At 42.8% G+C, this 17,465-nt stretch overlaps 1 protein-coding gene across 1 annotated transcript in view; it reads right to left on the reverse strand.

Moving 5' to 3' along the window:
* Positions 1–17,465, reverse strand: part of DTX4 (deltex E3 ubiquitin ligase 4) — a 52,514-nt gene continuing 35,049 nt past the window's right edge. The window contains 6 exon segments of the mRNA XM_070726802.1: positions 1–2,592; positions 5,635–5,724; positions 6,170–6,228; positions 6,231–6,330; positions 9,821–9,973; positions 11,422–11,483. Coding sequence (XP_070582903.1) covers positions 2,359–2,592; positions 5,635–5,724; positions 6,170–6,228; positions 6,231–6,330; positions 9,821–9,973; positions 11,422–11,483 — 698 coding nt within the window. The 3' untranslated portion in view covers positions 1–2,358.

The raw sequence follows: 17,465 nt of genomic DNA on the forward strand, positions 1-17,465 counted from the left end.
TTCAAACTGGCAGTGGAATTTTCCTTTTATTGTTACACCCAAGGGGTGTCATCCTCAAGCAGGCAACAAACTAAGAGACGGGCAAAGCGCACCGTTCACAAACAACAAACAATATACAATATGGCTCCCATATCCAACCCTCCCACTCCCTATCCCACTACCAGCGCCCACAGGAATCTGCTTTGGTACCCAAATCTTGGAAACCAAAAACTATCATCCCCGATAAGAATCTTCCATCAGGTTGCTTATACTCTACAATGCAATTAAAAAAAAAAAATCTGGAGAAATTGGAAAAAGAAACCTATCTGTCCAAACAATACGAAAGAAAAAAGCGAACTGATTCCCTTCCATTGGAGATGACAGGAAAATGATCTTCTCAACTCTCTCCTTAATCTTGGAGATTACGTTGCATATGAGGGAATGCCATGGTTATAGAGGAAATTTGGTACAAGGGAAAGGTGGCATTAAGAAACCTTGAAAGGGAAATTTGTCATTCTTGTCTACTAAGACAAGATGTATGAAACCGTAACCCAGCTGAGAAATGTTCTATTCTTTTATCACTGCAAAAGGGATTTCAGTTTTACGATGGACGCTTCAGAACTATTTTTACAGTCCTTTTTACTATGGTGAAGGTTTAAGATTTAATGTTAGGAGAAGAGAACTAGGAAAAGAGCAAGCAGGATATTGTTTTAACTTCTATATCAGTCTGTCCAAAAAGAGGAGACTGGGCTACATACTTTGGCTTTTCCAAAGAAATCAAGCCTGTGAGCATGTGTCTATCATCTTGGAAAGGGAATACCAATAAAAATGGAAATGAAAGAGGCGAGGAGTGAAGGATATGCAAATCGAATATACGGAGGTGTACAAGATAGGTCTATCGATAATTGCATTCATATCCTGCCCGCCCCAATCACCAGACTCATGGTTTCAATCCTGGCGTAGCCCTTTCAAAATGGTTTTGGGGTGTGTGTGTGTGTCTTATTTTAATACCATGGCAATCAATAGCAATGGCAGTTCTCAGCCTCCAGGTCTAACTTTAAGTACCGTTGTGTTACGCATTCTACCCTCAACGTCGCTTTCCCATTCATTACAAATACATACGTACATACACCCACACACAATATATGTGACAAAATCCCCCAAACATGAGGTAATTAAATTCAAATCGGTATCCGGGGACTCCCCCATACAGAAAGTTCAAAGAACCCACCGTGAACTGTGGGGACAAAGACAGAAGTGTCTTTCCTCACCGCCCCCCCTGATCTCTGTTGATTCTAACCCCCAACAGAAACAGATCAGACGTAGAACCACCTCCCCAATGATGCAATTCACAAACAAAACTGGGACACACAGCTCAGCATTGATCTGGGAGGTCAGTTGATGCGATCTGACCCAGAGGGCTGGTTGGCACTTCAGCCGAAGCCCAGCTTGATCCAGCACACCCAGCCACAAGAGCAAAAACGGGGCTTGGCCTTGGAGACGAGCATGACCCAGGAGACTTACTGCCCTGTTTCACATTCAGTTCAAATACCAGCTGCAATTAATTCATTCTGCTCTCATCCACTCTGAAGTGGGCTGAAGGGAATTGGCATGCATTGACCCAGTTTGGAACGCGTTCAAGAGAACACGTCTCCAATCTTTTCTTCCGCTAAGGAGCAATAAGCAGGCCTCCTGGCTCAACTACCTTGGGGTGGGAAACTATAGCTGCAGCCTCTCAGCAAAGGAAGCTGGCAGGGAGTGAAGTACCAGACTGACAGACAGCGTATATCATGACTCACACTGAGCCCATGACACAAAAGCAGCAGGGACATGACAACATGGGACCAGGCACCTAGCTGGGGCAAGAAGTAGGAAAACAACAACAAGGAGGGGGCTGGTTTCAATCTTCTGTACCTCTGAAACAAAGCCATGTTATTGACTCGCACATGATTCTGCCATTCCAAGCTGCCTGTTGCCCACAACCATCCTTTATTATTTATGGGCCAAAGATGTGGCTGCACCCCCGAGAGGTCCCAAACCCAGCATTTGAGATACAAAGCTAAAGTAGCTAAGGGTACTGAGGTTAATATAACCTCAGGCCTCAACAGGACACTTCTCCTCATGCTGAAGAGGAACACACAAACCTTCCCAGGTTGGTTTGCTTTTTATACGTCAGGTGCCGTGGGCGGGCTGGGAGTTGCTCCTCTAAGCAAGCCCACTGCTGCACAGCCACAGCTGAGCCTTTTAAGAGGCCTACGGTAGGAGGATGAGGGACAGAGCAGGCACAATGGAAGAGGGAGGAGTTTGATCCATGCACACGCTGCTATACTTGTCACTCCTCCCTTGGACAAAGTCCTTCCCCTTTCCCCTTCCACACGTTCAGTCCTTCTCCTGCATCGCACTCTCCTCTGTAATCCCCTGAGCTGTCAGCTCAGTAAGTACATTGTCTAGATAGTTGGGATCGGGGTAGCCGTGGCCCGTGAGGTTGGACCCAAACTCCGTCTTGTGGTGAATCTCATTCCAGATGACTGTATCCGATTCCCCCGTGGTGCTTGACGTGCCTATGGCAAAGATCAGCCTTCGATCCCAGGCCACCAACAGCAGTTTCAGCACCTTCCGGAGGAAATGAACGAATATTAGAAGAGTTGGTAATAATAATAATAATAATAATAATAATAATAATAATAATAATAATAATAATAATAGTAATAATAATAATAGTAATAATAATAATAGTAACAGTAACAATAACAATAACAATAATAATCGAGCTGCAACGACTCTGGCATAAGCCAGTGAAAGTGGTCCCAGTGGTACTTGGCACGCTGGGCACAGTGCCAAAGGATCTCAGCGGACATTTGAAAACCATCGGAATTGACAAAATCTCAATCTGTCAATTGCAAAAGGCTGCTTTACTGGGATCGGCAAACATAATTTGCCGCTACATCATGCAGTCCTAGGTGCTTGGGAAGCACCCGACTGGTGATGAAATACGAAATCCAGCATTTTGATCTTGTTTGCTGTGTTGTATTGACATAATAATAATAATGATAATGATAATGATGATAATGATAATAATAATATGTCAATACAACATCTTTGGAGAGGGGTGGCATACAAATCTAATAAATAATAATAATAGTAATGATAGTAGTAGTAGTAATAATAATAATAATAATAATAATTATTATTATTATTATTATTATTATTATTAGATTTGTATGCCACCCCTCTCCAAAGATTCGGAGCGGCTCACAACAGTGATAAACAACATGACAAATCCAATGCTTAAAAACATCTAAAAACCCATATCATTAAAACCATACAACTCAGTAATACCATACATAAACTATATTAGTCTGGGGATACCTCAATTACCCCATGCCAAGCGACCTAGGTGGGTCTTCAGTAACTTACAAAAGGCAAGATGTGTGGGGGAATTGACTCCAGAGGGCCGGGGCTGCCACATAGAAGGCTCTTCCCCTAGGCCCCGCCAGACGACATTGTTTAGTCGACGGGACCCAGAGAAGGCCAACTCTGTGGGACCTTATCGGCTGCTGGGATTCGTACGGCAGAAGACGGTTCCGTTATAGCTATAGTAATAGCATTTAGACTTATATACCGCTTCATAGTGCTTTTACAGCCCTCTCTAAGCAGTTTACAGAATCCGCCTATTGCCCCCAACAATCTGGGTCCTCATTTTATCCACCTCAGAAGGATGGAAGGCTGAGTCAACTTTGAGCCGGTGGTGAGATCTGAACTGCTGAACTACAGCTAGCAGGTAGCTGAAGTAACCTGCAGTGCTGCACTCTAACCACTGTGCCACCCTGGTGAAGGGGTTTACATCACCCAAGCAAAATCACTCACAATTTTTTTTTCTACTGATGTTCTTACAAACATTTGGATTCTTGTGCAGATTTGCCCACTGGATATGGATAAATTCCACAAGCACATCCGTACAGCTGAAATGACATTACAAGCACTAATAGAGGCTCCAAAACCTTTCCTGCTTCAAACTTTCTTCCACTGTTTTACACAGAAAGAAAGGGTTTTTCCACTCTTCCAAAAGAGGAATATACCTGATTACATCAAGCGCGTCGAAAAGAGGATTCAATAGGGGAGATGTTGGTTTAAGATTGAGGAGACCGTGACATTTACTGACTGGCTTTGAATTATTTACTCAACTCCAAGCAAACTCTCCCTAGGCAATTATATCCTCTGCTCCAATGCTAAGATATAATTACTCTCAATTGTGGGTGGGAGGGGGATACATGTGTGCAAAGAATTGAACTGCAGTTTCCATCACTCTTAACCAGGGATGGGCAGCAGGCAGGACGGGGTTGAACGCAGTTCCATTGGCGGAAATGAAGACGCGTGCGCAGCTCTAGCTGATCGGAGGCTGTCATTTCCTGGATTACTGGTCTCGGCTCAGCTCTCCTGTTTTTCCCCTACTGCGTCTGCGTTCCTTGCTTTTTTCCTCTTTCCTTCCTACTGGCTTCAGACAAGCTTCCCTCTCTCCTGCCTGGCTCCCCTCCAGCCTCGCACAGCCACTTCCCGCCTGAGGTGCAAGCAGAAGACGTGGGTGGGAGCGGTGCTGGAATCATTTAGGCTTCTGGCAGCACCCGTTCGCCTAGCTACCCAAACTGAGGCGGGGGGAGGGGGGCAACCCACGGGAAACACGAAGCAAATTGTCACCCCAGCAAGCAATATTGGTAAGGTTCAAGCCACTCCCACCTGGTCACATGGCCAGCAAGCCACTCCTACCCAGTCACATGACCATCAAGCCACACCCACAAAGTAAGCCACACCCACAGTGTGGCAGTAAAAATTTTGGTTGCCCATTACTGCTCTTAACTAATCTGTTGGTTAGAAGTAACTAGAATACAACCCCTTTTTCCTTTCTAGGCCTCTATTTTCTTCATAGAATGCAAAGCAACACAAACTACCGTTGGGTAAGATGCTCAGAAGAAATTCTCTAATGTCAATAATACACTCGTGCCCTAGACAGAATATACAAATGATGGCGAATCCTTTTTTCCTTCAAGTGCTGCAAGTGTACGCATGCACACGATAGCACATGCATGCCCACAACCATAATTCAATGCCCCACGTGCCCTGCCTCCCTGTGCATGCATGCGCAACTCCTGCGAGCTGCCCGAACCCTATGCATGCATGTGCAACCCCCATGCATCTGCCCGCAACCCCCTGCGTAGGCACGCACACACACCCACACCCGATTTTGGGCCTAGCAGGCCTCCCTGAAACCTCCGGAGGCCGGAAACGGCACATTTCCAGACTAGGCCAAGTAGGCCCGTTTTTCACCCTCCCCAGGCTACAGAGGCTTTCTTGGAGCCTGGGAAGGGCAGAAAAGCCCCAAAGACTTTTTTGGAGCCTGGGGAGGAGAGAAAAGACCTCCCCTGCCCCCCTGGAGGCCAAAAATGCCCTCCCAGATCCTACATGTGAGCCCTGTACTTACCTGCATCCAAAACAGGCTGCGTGGAGACTGCTAGGAGGAGAGAGTGGCATGGGTGAGGCCAGCTGAAAATATGCCGCCTGTAGCACACCGTGCCATAGGTTTGCCATTACGGAAATATACTAGACTTGTTCCAGAGACACATTTTTTATTATTTATTATGGTATTAAGATGTCTCTTACCTTTCTGCCTCTTTCACTGTCTGGGAGGTAGCAGTGTCGAGGGAAACCCCGGGCAGTGAAACTCTTCCCAGGACTTGGATGCTCTGATCCCTAGAAAGGACAGAAATAATTATTTTTTTCCAGGTAAAAGACAGCGATCATACAAATTAACTAAACTCTCTTTTTTGATGTGTCTAAAGAAAATTCAGCTTCAGCAGATGCCATAACCTCATTGAGACTGTAAGGGCTGTGAACTAATTTGGCTTGGGGCCACTATATGGACTGGAGACTTCAAAGCAATGCTTTTCATAGCCTGGGAAGCCAAAATGATCTTGAAAGAAGCTGATGGCTAAAGGTTTCTATATTGTTTCCCAGAAACCTGTAAGATATGACCATGAGGTCCCAGGAGTGGTTTGAAAGAGGCTTCACTTTTTTACAGAAGTTTTAGAGGAGCAGGATAAAAAAAAATACCCAGTTAAAATCTAAATACCATGTTGCCCACTATGGTCTTAGTTGCAACTGCAATCCTCTTAAGACCCCTGCCTAGGAATCTCACCTGTATTCCTGGTGGAATGTTGTAGATTATTCGGATAGTTTTACAGTCAAGGTGTCCTGCAGTGAATGGGGGATGAGGTGATATTCCATTTTTCCAGGAGGCTGCGTGCCAGTCTTCACCCCATAGATGGTTTTGCAGGTCGGACACTGCAAGCTCCCATCCTAAAAGCAAAGAACATAAATAATAATAATAATAATAATAGCACAGATTTTTTTTTAAATAAAACCATCAAGATAATATTAAATAATTATACTACTAAGACTATAATATAAATTAAGTGGTAAAGGGAGTAATAGAAAGATACGATCTCATGGTCCAGAATGCTTTCTAACAGTGATGGTGAACCTTTTATTTATTTATTTATTTTATTTATTTATTGGATTTGTATGCCGCCCCTCTCCGCAGACTCGGGGCGGCTAACAACGATGATAAAAACAGCATGTAGAAATCCAATTAATAAAACAACTAAAAACCCTTATAATAAAACCAAACATACACACAAACATACCATGCATAACTTGTAATGGCCTAGGGGGAAGGAATATCTTAACTCCCCCCATGCCTGGCGGCATAAATGAGTCTTGAGTAGTTTACGAAAGACAGGGAGGGTGGGGGGCAGTTCTGATCTCTGGGGGGAGTTGGTTGCGTGTCAAAGGGGGGGGGGGGGGAGCGTGGGTCGTGTGTACATGCCCACACCCCATAATTCCATTCACCCCCCCTGCCCCAAAAGCATGACACCCCCGGAACCCGATGGTACATCTGCTTTTCGCTCTCTTGAGGCTTCAGAGCCTTCTAAGAGCCTGGGGAAGGCAAAAACAGTCTCTCCACCACCACCAAAGGCCAGAAATGACCGTTTCCAAACTTCTGGAAGTTGTCAAATGGGCCATTCCTGGCCTCTGGAGGGCCTCCGGGGATGAGAGCGGGGAAGGGCATTGTCACTTTCCTCAGGCTCTTAGAAAAACTCTGGAGCTTGGGGAGAGCAAAAACAGGCCTTCCCCACCCCCTCCAGAGGCTGGAAACAACTAACTCTCAGTGGGCCAAGAAGGCCTGAAAATCAGCTGGCTTGCGTGCCAGACTTGAGCTCATGTGCCCACCGATATGGCTCCAAGTGCTACTTGTGGCACGCCTGCCATAGGTTCAACATCACTACTTTATAACCTCATACATCCTCAAATTTAAAAAAAACCCACACACCTAGAAGTAGATTAAGGAAGACTGAAGGTCTCTCCTATATATATTTGCATATTTAGCCCCTCCAGGCATTTTATTCAAATTACATGTGTTAAATTCTTCCAACCATAGTTTGCAGTTTTAAGCATAGGGCCAAGTTATCTTTTAAAATGGAACATGAGAATATTATTACTCCTTATTTTAATAAGCAGTAGGAGAGCTGAATTTTCCACCATCAAAGATCCAGCAAATGTTCTGAACTCAGCTGACAAGAAAAAGCCTCTTTCTTAGCCCAGGGAAAAGTAATGAACCTGCTATACTCTTGAAAATAGTATTAAATGGAGAGTCGGAGATGAATGTCTTTCTGTCCATGGACCTCAAATGAGATCAGGTGAACTCTGATCAGAAAAAACAGATTCATCAATTAAATTATCAAAATTTGCCTCTGATTTAAGTAAATTATTGAATAGACTCACTAAAATAGATCTCAGCCAGCAAACGATCAAAAGCCATAATTTGATTCTTTTTTAAGTTTGTTCCTCTTAAAATAAGATAATCTTTGTTGAAGGGGTGAAATGCTAGTGGTCTGGCCTGGGCATATCGCCTGCATCCACCGCCGGTGGTTCGGAGAACCAGCAGCAGTGGCAATGTGAGCCTCCGCCCACCCATCCAGATATCGCCATTTTCTTTTTTTTAACTCTCTGCACATGCGCAAAGCCTTCTGCACATGTGCAAAGGGTGAAAAAGTGTGTGCGATAGTAGCATGCATGCAGGTTAAGGAAGCATACGTGAGCAAAACGTGCGCTTCCGAACGATAGGGAAGGAAGGAGATTTTACCGCTGCTTGATTGTCACTTATTTGTGTTAACACACTAGCGCACATTAAAAATGAAGTCCTCATGCCAATACACACCTATATAGACACATACATATGTACACACAGAGAATATATGGGTATGTGTATATACAGACACACACCCATGCTATATGTTACATATATATACATAATCTATCATATCTCTCTCTCTCTCTCTCATCTCTCTATCTACTATCTAGCCATCTATTTACGAATCTATGTATACACACATATATGTATATCTACATTACATATGCATATGCATACTTTATCATCTATCTATCTATCCATCCATACATACATACATACATATCATACATACATATATGTATATATACACATACATACATATATATTAATCACAAATAAAATGCAATTTTAATTTTTAATCAGGAATAAAATAAGCTCAAATTTTTGGTTTGCAGGATGCATTAAACTATAGCCAAAACAAAGTTAGTTTATTGTGATGTGTGATCCAACCCCTATATACATATGTTCAAAAATTGTGGTCTGATTGAAAGCACATCTGTTAAGGTGATGGGTTTTGTTTGTTTTCTTAGTTTATTTTTGTCTGTTTAAAATCATATTCCTGTGCAAGCATTAGAAATGTAATTGTATCAAAAAATCAAGAAAGATTTGGCTGTGTAGTTTAATGAGTAAGACGCCCAAGGAAGCAAGCAAAATCCAGATAACAGGGCATAAAAATGTCAGGTCTCGTAAATAGAGCAATTTTTTTTTTAGTATTTTATTGTAGAGTAGGAATGTAGATCAAGGGTGAAAGCAAATCTAAGATATCACCAGCCTTACGATCTTGATTTGTGTGATTATTTTATTGTGTAATATAGAATTGGGGGGGGGGGGGTTGGTCCTCTCTAGACAAATGATTATAAGTTCAGGTGGACAGTGTACAATTGTTAAGAGACATCCTGCCTAAACACTGCCATATAACCAGAGACTGAGAATCTTGTTCTTTCAAACAATGCAATTAATAATGTGATTTTTAAACTGATGTACCATCACCATCATAACTCAATAAGAGGGGAAATTTAAAAAAAACTATTTGTTAGTTAGTGATCATTAAAATCAATGAATAGCTAGCAGTCTTCATATTTAAAAATAAAGGCTTCTGGGGGTTACTGTGACTTCATGCCAACCGTGGTGTTTTGTTCTGCATTTAAAGTGGAGGATTGCTAAGCCTGGGGAAATACTGCCACTATGTGCTCTCAATTCAGCGAACCAATTCTTACTACACCTCTGTTGTTTGCCAGGATTAAAATACAGTAAAAATCAACAATACAATTAAATATGAGCAGCACAAAGACTTGTCCTACAGCATTGTTGTAAAATGTCCTAGAGGAAGTCAAATAAACTATGGTAAATATTTCCCTTACAGCTTGTGAATATAACAAATTGGATTTGTTGAAGCTCCAACTTGTCCCTTGTGACTTCCTCCACTTTAAATGCAGAACAAAACACCACGATCGGCACGAAGTTACAGTAACCCCCAGAGGCCTTTATTTTTAAATATGAAGACTGCTAGCTACTCATAAGGTTCCTGATTTACCCAGGTCTTTCCCCAAAAACCTGGGACACACCACAACTCTGCCTCCTATCCCAGGGACACACCTTATTTCCATTGTTATACATGGCCACAAGGCAGTGAAGGTGATACATGTGACCACATTTGGACAGTTTGCCCACCAATTCTGGCTTGACAACTGGCTGAGGCCCTTTGTAGCCTGAGGGAGCAGAGAGGCGTTCCATGCAGATGGTACAGTCCTAAAGAGAAGCAGGAAATTGTTAGGTGAGATAGCATCAGAATCCTGGTCTACAGCAGTGTTTCTCAACCTTGATAACTTGAAGGTGTATGGACTTCAACTCCCAGAATTCTTCAGCCATAATGCTAGCTGGTGAATTCTGGGAGTTGAAGTCCACTCATCTTCAAGCTGCTCCATAGAAAGATTAAGTTACACAACATGAGTTATTGCTATCTTACTGATAGAAACATAGAAGATTGACGGCAGAAAAAGACCTCATGGTCCATCTAGTCTGCCCTTATACTATTTTCTGTATTTTATCTTAGGATGGATATATGTTTATCCCAGGCATGTTTAAATTCAGTTACTGTGGATTTATCTACCATGTCTGCTGGAAGTTTGTTCCAAGGATCTACTACTCTTTCAGTAAAATAATATTTTCTCATGTTGCTTTTGATCTTACCCCCAACTAACTTCAGATTGTGTCCCCTTGTTCTTATGTTCACTTTCCTATTAAAAAACACTTCCCTCCTGGACCTTATTTAACCCTTTAACATATTTAAATGTTTCGATCATGTCACCCCTTTTCCTTCTGTCCTCCAGACTATACAGAGTTGAGTTCATTAAGTCTTTCCTGATACGTTTTATGCTTAAGACCTTCCACCATTCTTGGACCCGTTGAATTTTGTCAATATCTTTTTTGGTAGGTGAGGTCTCCAGAACTGAACACAGTATTCCAAATGTGGTCTTACCAGCACTCTATATAGCGGGATCATAATCTCCCTCTTCCCGCTTGTTATACCTCTAGCTATGCAGCCAAGCATCCTACTTGCTTTCCCTACCGCCTGACTGCACTGTTCACCCATTTTGAGATATGCTTCGAAATAGATACAGCTAAAAGAATTTCTTCCGTCTCTGCCATCCCCAACATTAAAATGAGAAGAAGCTACAGGTGGAAATGAAGACATTGAATTGACCATCTAAGTCAGTATTATCTGCCTGATATGCAGTGGTTCTACTTCTCTCAGCCTCAGAAAAATTCCTCAAGACACTTTGGCCTTTCCTGCATCTTCACTGTAAGTAAACCAAGGGCAAAACCGGGGGGGGGAGGGATTGTATTTTGTTAACAAAACTTAATGGCAGCGTTGTATGTGAACACAGTTAACGGTGGGTTCATATCACATATTAAACAAAGATCAAATTCATTGCACTTAAGCAATATAAATATATATAGTGCAATATATATAGTGCAATATAAATTTAGCCACTTTCGTATTCTGGGGAAACATCCACCAAAGAGATAAGCTACCCAGCTTAATCAGCATACTGTACAACTAATTGTTACAGTTTAATTTTTGCCCTGAAATCTGCATACTAAGCATATTGCTCTGCATCAACAAATATCTCCCTACACTTGGCTTCGCTATACGTGCAGAAACAGATGCCCTATATAGAGAGAACTAGACTTACCTCATCTGGAGGATGGCGCACCTTCTGCAGGTATTTTTTCAAGACTTCCTCCGTAGTTTTACCTAGACATCAAAACGAGAGAAGCAAACTGAGTATCTCTTTCCTGATACCCATCAAGAAAACAGAGGACAAGGCAGGAAATGGAAAGCAGGGAGGAAGGGAGCAAAGCTTCAGAGTGCTTTGCTACAAGTTTTGAGAGAATCACAAAAGAGAGAGGGAAGGAGCAAATGCCATTCCGCAGCTTTGTGGAGCTTGGTTTTCTCCCCAATCCTTTGGTTTTAAATACAGGTAGCCCTTGAAGTATGATCACAATCGATCCAAAATTGCTGCTGTTAAACGAGATGGTTGTTTAATGAGTTTTGACCCATATTATTATTGTTGTTGTTGTTGTTGTTGTTGTTGTTGTTGTTGTTATTATTATTATTATTATTATTATTATTATTATGATGTCAATACAACACAGCAAACGAGATCGCTATGCTGGATTTCGTATTTCATCACCAGTCGGGCGCTTCCCAAGCAACTAGGACTGCGTGATGTAGCGGCGAATTATGTTTGCCGATCCCAGTAAAGCGGCCTTTTGCAATTGACATATGGAGATTTTGTCAATTCCGATGGTTTTCAAATGTCCGCTGAGATCCTTTGGCACTGCGCCCAGCGTGCCCAGTACCACTGGGACCACTTTCACTGGCTTATGCCAGAGTCGTTGCAGCTCGATTTTTAGATCTTCGTATTTCACTACATGGATGCTGCAAATGAGTGGAGGATCATGATTGGGTTCATATGTATGGGTTTTAATTGTTGGGGTTTTGAGATTTTTTATTGGGTTTCTTATATTTTGTATTTTTTTTTTATTGTAAGCCGCCCTGAGTCTGCTGGAGAAGGGCAGCCTAGAAATCCAATAAATGAGATAAAATAAATTGTAAGTGTGAAAAATGATCATAAGTCACTTTTTCCAGGGCCGTTGTAACTTCAACTGGTCACTAAATGAATTATTGTTAAGTTGAAGACTATCTACCCATTTCCCCCAAAATAAGACACCCCCTGATAAAAAGCTCAATCAGGCATTTGAGTGCATGGCAATAAGGCCAAGGGCTTATTTCAGGGTTCCAAAAAATATAAGACAGGATCTTATTTTCGGGGAAACACTGTATACTGGATCAATTCAGATGTTACTAAGTCAGTCAGTCAGTCAGTCAGTCAGTCAGTCAGTCAGTCAGTCAGTCAGTCAGTCAGTCAGTCAGTTAGTTAGTTTATTATTTAGTTAGTTAGTTAGTTAGTCAAGTTAGTTAGTCCAATACACAATGAGGGTTTTAGTGGGTATACACAAGTAAAATACATGATGAAGGTTATAGAGGAGATACTCATAGTAAAATATATCTAAGAAAGAATAGAAGAGAAGTTATAGGAATAGAATATATCAATGAAAGAATAGAAGAAGAGATATAGGAATAGAAGAAAGGTATAGGAGATATAGGAGAGCAATAGGACAGGGGACGGAAGGCTCTCTAGTGCACTTGTACTCACCCCTTTAGTTAGTTTGTGAAACATAGCCATAGTCTGTCCAGACATTCAAACTATCAACTAGTATTTCTGAGTGATAAAACAAAATCAGAAGCTACGTCTTGAAGTATGTTGCACACCACCTTGCTTTAACTATGATACCAGGCAATCTTCTTGTTCTTTCCATGTCAAAAGCACTTTGGTGCACTATGCCTAGTCGGAAGCTCCTTTCGTGTCCCAAGAAGTTGCTCACTGAAATGCAACACCCATTTATCTACTAGCAGTCGCCTCCTTTCAAACTGCTGGATTGGCAGGAGCTGGAGCATGTGATGGGAGCTCATCCCGCCCTGCAGCAGCGATGGGTCTTGAACGCGAGCCTGCTGATTGCCAGCCTAGCATCCTAACCTTGTGAGCCTCCACCCTCCACACTATGCAATGTCCTCATTAATGAATGTTAACTGAAGCTGTGTCTGTATGTAAGCCTGCTTGATGCATAAAGGCAGGCTAAGTAGAAAGAAAATAAAAACAGTGAATAACTTTTCTGTTGTGAGCGTCTTAACCAGGAGTGGGCTACTGCCCGGAGGGGGGGGGGAACGCAGTGGGGTAGCAAAAATGGAGCTCCACCCCAGAGCACCCAATTTGCACTGAAAGACATTGAAAGAAAATGCAGGGCGTCCTTCATAAGCCACGCCCACAGTGTGGTAGTAAAAATTTTAATAGCCCTTCACTGATCTTAAACAACCGCAACAACACAAGAGCACGCAACAGATTCAAACTTAATACGAACCACTCCAAACTTGACTGTAAAAAATATGATTTCAACAATCGAGTTATCAAAGCGTGGAACTCATTGCTGGACTCAATTGTGTCAACCCCTAACCCCCAACACTTCTCCCTTAGACTCTCCACGATTGACCTCTCCAGGTTCCTAAGAGGCCAGTAAGGGGCGTACATAAGTGCACTGGTGTGCCTTTCGTCCCCTGTCCAATTGTCTTTCCTTTCTCTCACTTATCATATATATTTTCTTTCTTTCATATATCCTCTCCTCTAAGTTCACTTTACCCTTATATATATTACTACATGTCTATTTTTCTTCCTATGTATTTGTGTATTGGACAAATGAATAAAATAAAAAATTAAAAAATTAAAACAAGCTTCCCAATATTCTAACCTACCTATGGCTCTGCTCTTTTCTATGAACAGCCATGGTGGCAGGGTTCAGAAAGAACTAGCTTGTCTACACCTCTAAAAATTAGAAGAAACAACAATAAGAATGGAGTTTAAATCAACACACCAACTTGCTCAGACTCCAGAGTGAGTCAGAAATTACAACTCTCCCATGAACGGGAGAGCCCGTTTGTCTTTTCTTCTGTTGTTGCAATAGTCTTAAATGTTTCTCCAGATGAAAGGCGGCTGCAAACCAAAGTCAGGCTCGGCAGTTTCAAGCCCTATGTGATGAGCCTTGTCCTTCGAGCCTCCCTACTGATTTCAGGAGTATAATTCTGTGAAGACGTATATAATGCCCATAACCTTTGTGTGCAGCTGCACGGATGAGCGACTGAACTCTGCACTGAGGAGATAGCAAAGCTTATAGAAGAATCTCTACTCAGTGCCCTGAGGGAAATGTCCCTTTGTCTTCAATACATAAACAAACAAAGACTACAACAGATTAATCTGACAAAAAAATTAAACCTTATCCTGTCTTAAGAACAGGAAATATCTTGGGGCAGAGCACAGACAATGGAATCCTGTAAAACAGGGACATGTGATGCTTTCATGGTTATGGTTTTGCTTACTTTTTTATTTTCCCCCCCTGGATATGAGGCGCGTCTCACAGGTGGAACTGCATCACTAACCACAACAACAACTGAGTTGGAAGGGACCTTGGAGGTCTTCTAGTCTAACCCTCTGCTTAGGCAGGAAACCCTACACTACTTCAGACAAATGGTTATCCAACATCTTCTTAAAAACTTCTAGTGTTGAAACATTCACAACTTCTGGAGGCAAGCTGCTCCACTGATCAACTGTTCTGACTGTCAGGAAATTTCTCCTTAGTTCTAAGTTACTTCTTTCCTTGTTTAGTTTCCACCCATTGATTCTTGTCCTGCCCTTAGGTGCTTTGGAGAATAGTTTGACTCCTTCTTCTTTGTGGCAACCCCTGAGATATTGGAACACTGCTATCGTGTCTTCCCTGGTCCTTCTTTTCATCAAACTAGCCATGCCCAGTTCCAGCAACCGTTCTTCATATGTTTTAGTCTCCAGTCCCCTAATCAACTTTGTTGCTCTTCTTTCCAGAGTCTCAACATCCTTTTTGCATCGTGGAGACCAAAACTGAATGCAGTATTCCAAGTATGGCCTTACTTAAATAATCAGGACCACAATTTCTCGCTTTTTACATTCTTCCCCAGCATCTGTGTTAGAATTCTAACCCAACCAAGGTTATTGCAGGAGTGAACAACATAAAGTCCCAAGAGTTGTCTCAAACCTCTCTCTGTGGCCTTCAAAGCACTCTCCAACCACAGCAGCTGAAAACTGGTCTGCTATTTGAGGCAAAAATAATGTTCAGGGAGTGGAGCAGAAGCCAAAAATAGTCTTAGCAGTTAAAAACCAAAGAAAAACCCCAAAATATGGGAAGGGAACCAGAAAAATGTGGTTTCAACTATATGTGCCACATCTCTCCACGGGCTTCACATCAAATTTACCTCCAACTTAAGCTCTTCTCCTACAAAGTACTATATGGACACGGGCTACTGAAAGGTTGCCCCACTCTCCCCATAGCTTTACAATACTAAAAGACAGTACTATATTGTACAACATTAGCTCTCTAAACGGTGAGACACTGTACCAGTGCTATCAAATGTGATATATGCTCAAAGATGGAACTTGAGGCTACATAATAGCTACACATTACCCACCCTCTAATCACCCTTATCCCTGCTGTATGCAATTCTTAGATACTGGATGAGACAAGAGTACTCTGTATGGGCTCTCTTTCAGAAAGGTGGAAGGAAAGCAAAGAACAGAATGACCAGCAGCAAGGTGACAAGAATCAATTATAGCAGCAATGGGTACAAGATCCCGGTGGAAGATCCAAAGGGCCAAGCTGAGGACAGATCCTCCTGAAGAAAGTCTAGCAGGGGTTCTGCACATGCTCAGAAGCAAAAAACAAAATGGTGGTGTTGCCAAAAGACCTGGTTCTAGCTACCCAGGCCACCAAGTTACTACCGGTTCTATGGAACCAGTCCAAACTGGTCCACACCCACCACTGAGGTCTAGCTATGTGTTGGCTCAGGGTGGATAAGGAAGGTGCTCACTCAACTGATAGCAGACTACAGTTTAAACGTTATAAGGAGAATGTTGAGTGAGTCTGCCCTTGTGGCCTTCTAACAAGGCTGGTGGGCGAACTCATGCGCTCACTCTAATGGCAGTGATTCTGTGTTCTTTACAGATGGAGTGGCTGTGGGTTTTGCCTCCCAGGGACAATTCCATCTGTCTGTCTATCACCCTGGGGGAGGAATCATTGACCCCCTCAGAGAGGGTCCGCAACTTGGGCATCCTCCTCGATCCACCGCTTACGTTAGAGAAACATCTTTCAGCTGTGGCGAGGGGGGCGTTTGCCCAGGTTCGCCTGGTGCACCAGTTGCGGCCCTATCTGGACCACGAGTCACTGCTCACAGTCACTCAAGCCCTCATCACCTCGAGGCTCGACTACTGTAACGCTCTCTGCATGGGGCTACCTTTGAAAAGTGTTTGGAAATTTCAAATTGTGCAGAATGCAGCTGCGAGAGCAATCATGGGCTTCCCCAAATATGCCCATGTTACACCAACACTCTGCAGTCTGCATTGGTTGCCGATCAGTTTCCGGTCACAATTCAAAGTGTTGGTTATAACCTATAAAGCCCTTCATGGCATTGGACCAGAATATCTCCGGGACCGCCTTCTGCTGCACGAATCCCAGTGACCAGTTAGGTCCCATAGAGTTGGCCTTCTCTGAGTCCCGTCAACTAAACAATGTCGTTTGGCAGGACCCAGGGGAAGAGCCTACTCTGTGGCGGCCCCGACCCTCTGGAACCAGCTCCCCCCAGAGATCAGAATTGCCCCCACCCTCCTCACCTTTCGTAAGCTCCTTAAAACCCAACTCTGTCATCAGGCATGGGGGAATTGAGATATTCTTTCCCCCTAGGCCTCTACAATTTATGCATTGTATGTTTGTGTTTATGTTTGGTTTTTAATAAGGGTTTTTTAGTTGTTTTAAATATTAGATTTGTTATATGCTGTTTTTATTATTGTTGTGAGCCGCCCTGAGTCTACGGAGAGGGGCGGCATACAAATCTAATAAGTAAGTAAGTAAGTAAGTAAGTAAGTAAGTAAGTAAGTAAGTAAGTCAGTCAGTCAGTCAGTCAGTCAGTCAGTCAGTCAGTCAGTCAGTCAGTCAGTCTTCGGAGAGGGGCGGCATACAAATCCAAATAATAAATACATACATACATAAAATAGACAGACAAGGGACAACTGGCTTCCAACACCTCCTTTACTCCATTGTC

The sequence above is a fragment of the Erythrolamprus reginae genome, chromosome 1 (assembly GCF_031021105.1).
Source record: "Erythrolamprus reginae isolate rEryReg1 chromosome 1, rEryReg1.hap1, whole genome shotgun sequence".
Classification (NCBI taxonomy): domain Eukaryota; kingdom Metazoa; phylum Chordata; class Lepidosauria; order Squamata; family Dipsadidae; genus Erythrolamprus; species Erythrolamprus reginae.